Source organism: Coenobita brevimanus, chromosome 74 (assembly GCF_032717465.1).
Source record: "Coenobita brevimanus isolate Jiangsu-jjx chromosome 74, ASM3271746v2, whole genome shotgun sequence".
In the NCBI taxonomy this organism is placed as follows: domain Eukaryota; kingdom Metazoa; phylum Arthropoda; class Malacostraca; order Decapoda; family Coenobitidae; genus Coenobita; species Coenobita brevimanus.
In genome coordinates, this window is record NC_137027.1 from 1,135,786 (window position 1) to 1,140,149 (window position 4,364).

At 40.5% G+C, this 4,364-nt stretch overlaps 1 protein-coding gene across 1 annotated transcript in view; it reads right to left on the minus strand.

The window, feature by feature from the left end:
* Window positions 1–1,349: 1,349 nt before the first annotated feature.
* LOC145407652 (paired box protein Pax-6-like) overlaps window positions 1,350–4,364 on the minus strand; it is a 142,725-nt gene continuing 139,710 nt past the window's right edge. The window contains exon 10 of the mRNA XM_080278523.1: window positions 1,350–1,438. Within this exon, the coding sequence (XP_080134649.1) occupies window positions 1,350–1,438 (89 nt within the window). The remainder of the gene's footprint in view (window positions 1,439–4,364) is intronic.

The window sequence follows — 4,364 nt, forward strand, 5'->3', positions numbered from 1 at the left end:
CTTATGAAAAGGTGTTTTGTAACTGCATGCAATTCACTGCGTACACCTTCAGCACGGCATCATGTAAGCGTCATGTATCCTACATTCTTTAATTATTTACATACAACTGGTGTTTCCATTGATTTCACTCAATATCATGTGTTTGAATTAGACTAACAGATAATGAGAAATTGTGCAAGACATCATTGCATCGTTCTGCAAACAATGGTCAGTACTTGTAAAAACCAACCACTGCAAAAAATATCTTCTCTATATAAGTTAAAATTATACACCAGAATGGATGTTCAACAGAGCTTATAATATTATCTAATTCCATATTCATACTGCAAGTAGACATATATGAACTGATTTTTGTTTTACAAACTGAAAGGAATAGAATAAAACTTAAAAACTATACCAACTTTCAGACTAGTACTTATTCACCGAAACATGTTCCATGAAATTTTTAAAATATTTTTTGTTTACAGGACTTTAACAGAGTATGAAAGTATCTGTTTCTATCTGATATATGTACCACACTTGATACTGGAATGCTCAGTTAAACCATCGCCACAAACCCCAGCTTCAGTGTCCAGTTCGAGTGACGTCACAACCTTGTTATTTTACCTTTTTCGTCAAGATACAGCCTAGACCTGTGGCCACGCTAGTTACATAGTTTGTAATATTATTATGAACTGTCTGTTTCTCATATACATAAAATTAACAACCTTGCACTACCATACTCTTAGGATATGCATGTGGCTGCATGGGCGAACTATCAGTAAGAATGTTACACCAGATGCTGGTAATCTGTTCAGTACAGGGTATATCACAAATGGCTGGGATTTGAGACAGTGCAACAGAGGAAAATTCCTCATTTCCCTCCACAGACTCAAGGTGATGCGTAAAAAGGACATAAGGAAACCTGTATGTCAAGTTAATTTTAAAGTTCTGCCATGGAAACAGGCACAACATAATGTCAAAACTGTAATCAGGCCAGTCTAAAATTTACAATCTTGTCATTAAGAGATCAAAAAACACACTGGAGATGCATAAATGGGAACTCTTGTCTGAGTGCCAAATGCCAACTTTTTTGCATAAAGTTGCCAGTATGCCGTGATTATTCAGGAACACAATGACCTTCCATAAGAAGACTATAGCATACTACTCACTACTGTCATCATCAACCAATATCATAAAAATTCAAAGTTTACAACAACTTAAAAAGCAAGATATGAATGCTGAGACTGATGGTCTTGTGAAGGGATCCTGATTTTCTGTCAGCACGACTCAGCAACCCCGGAGTTTGTGTTGACTGCAGGCGATTCTAATACCGGTGCTCACTGTAAGTGGACCTAGTATGGTGTTGCTCACTGTAGACGTGTCCAGTACTGGGTGTTCATCTCGTGGTGTTGTCCAGGCACAGCCACAGGCACAGACACTCCCGGGGACAACAAACCTGTATGAGGAAACATTTTTTATTAGAATTATTTTATTGTCACAGTACTGATTACCCTCCTTGTGTGAAGAGGTTTAGATCTCTCAGAGGTGACTGGAGATTGTATGATACTGTAATTTGCTACCAGAGGCGTGGGCCAATATCTAACCCTTAAATGTTTTCAATTATGTTTTTCTTTTTTTTTTAATGTAAAGAAGAAGGAACCAAAGCCCAGGAGCCTGCATACTGTTCCCTCCATGGAAAAACAAAAACAAGATAACATAGAGCCAAATTCAAGATCCGTTCATTTCGAGATGCCTGGACACATTGCATTTGAATGACTGGAGATAATAGGCAGTATAAAATGCAGACAGAGGGAGAAACAGTTCCAGAGTTGACCTGTTGCATACATGAAGGACTGGGAGTAACGGTTAACTCTTGCATTAGAGAGTTGAACAGAAAAGGAATGAGAGTTTGTTGTTAGACGGATGCTACACAACTGCCATAGTGGTGGAGGGATACAAGCAGACAGTTCAGAGCAGCAGTGACCATTGAAGTTGTGACAGAAAAGAGATAAAGGTGCAACAGTGTGGCGAAGAGACAGAGGTTGAAGGAAGCCAGCAAGAGGAGGAGAATTAATGAGATGAAAAGCCTCTGACTCCACCTTGCTGAGAACAGCTGTATGTTGGGAGCCTTCCCACACAAGAGAGTTGTACTCTACACAGGGGCAAATACAACCATTGAATAAAGTCAACAACTGTGCAGAGGTAAAGAAGGCACGGAGCCGGCTTAGCACACCCAATCTCTTGGAAGCAGATTTTACAAGAGTAGTAATATGTTCTTTCCAAGATAAATCCCGAGAGAATGATACCCTAGGTATGTTTAAAGATGATTTAGGACTGAGCTGGATATTGTAAAAAAATTAGAGGGTACTGCTGTGAAAGATTCTGTCGGGTTGATAGCTGTAAGAACTGACTTTTTGATGCATTAAAAACAGGATTACTTTTACCCCAGTCAGATACATAAGCCAAGTCAGACATTAGGTGTGCCATAGTCTCATCCCTTGTTTGTTGAAGTAACTGCTGAGATGGACGCTGCGGGAAGCGAATGAAAAGGTAAAGAGTGGAGTCATCAACGTAAGAATGGATAGGGTTAGATGTACAGCTTAGAAGTTCATTGATGAATAAAAGGAAGAGAGTTGGTGATGGGACAGAGCCCTGAGGAACACCAACACTGATACACTATAGTTCTAGAAGAACAGTGGCTGTCTACAACAGCATCTATAAAACAACCAGAAAGGAAGGTAAAGATGAAGGCACAGAAAGAAGGATAGAAACTGTAGGAGGGCGGTCTGGAAATTAAAGAATTATACCAGACTCGATCGACAGCCTTTGAGATGTCATGTGCAATGACAAAGCTTTTGCCAAAGGCCCGAAAGGAGAATGACCAGGAATCTGAAAGGTAGGTGAGAAGATAGTCAGTGGAGCATCGCTGGCGAAACTAATACTGACGGTCAGAAAGAAGGTTGTGAGAGGAAAAATGCACTGAAATTTTTTTGTTAAGAATAGATTCGAAAACTTTTGAAACACCGGATGTTAAAGCAATTGGACGATAGTTAGAGGAATGGGAATGGTCACCCTTCTTTGGGACTGGCTGAATGAGAGCAAACTTCAAGCAAGAAGGAAAGGCGCAAATTTACAGACAAAGGCAAAAGAGTTTACCTAGACAGGGTGTAAGCACAGAGTCACAGTTCTTGAGGATAACAGGAGGAACTCCCTCTGGCCCATATGCCTTGTCAGTATTGTTAAGGCCAGTGATGGCAGAAAATACATCAGTTGAGAAAATTTTAATGTCAGCCATGAGGAAGTCAGAGGGGGGAAGTGATGGAGGAACAGCACCGGAATCGTCCAAGGTGAAATTGGAGGAGAAAGTCTGAGTGAAGAGTTCTGCATTATCAGTAGAAGAAAAGTTACAGATCCATCAGGGTGGAAAAGAGGACGAAAGAATGATGAGATAAAGTTGTTAGAATGGTTTTTGGCAAGTTGTCAGAAGGAGTGGGAAGAATTTGAGTTGGAGAATTCAGAGCATTTAGTACGAATGAAATTATTTTTAGCAGAGCGAAGAACAGACTTGGCATGATTCCGGGCAGAAAGATAAAAAAGATGAGATTCAGGAGTTGGTTGGCTCCGGTACCTTTTGTAGGCCTTTCCCTTGTTGTGGACATTAGAACGAGCGTGATTAAACCATGTTTTTTTTTTTTTATTATTATTATTAGTCACAGGATATGAGAAGGGAATGTCATGCCCGAGAGAAAAATCTCCATTATGCACAAGGCACATTAAGATGGCCCTCGGCCATGGATGCAATAATCATTCCTGGGAAAATCAAAGAAGTACTGCCTGAGGGCCTCCCAATCAGCAGCTCCAAAATACCACAACCGACGCTTCTTTGGAGGGTCCACAGGCCGTCCTGGAGCGATAGGACAGGTTAAGGTGAATAGGTTGTGGTGGGAGAAGCCCAACAGAAAGGAAAGAATAACAGCACAAGCAGAAGGATTAGTTGTAAGGAAGAGGTCAGGCATGTTGGAACTCTCTTCAAGGCGGTTAGGGATACGGGGAGGGTGCTGTATAAGCTGCTCTAGGTCATTAAGGATAGAAAAGATGTAAGCTTGTTCATCAGGTGGATCAGTGAAAAGAGAGGAAAGCCAAAGGTGGTGGTGAACATTGAAAATTCCTAGAACAGAAATTTCTGAGAAAGGAGAAATGGATAGGATGTATTCTGTCTTAGAGGTAAGATAGTTGAAGAATTTTTCATAGTCAGTAGAATTAGGGGATAGGTAAATGGCAGAGATATACTTAGTAAGAGAATGACAGGAGAACCAAAGACAGAGAGAAGAGAATTCAGAAGAATCAAGTTCAGGAACACGAGAGCAAGATTTATTGTTGCG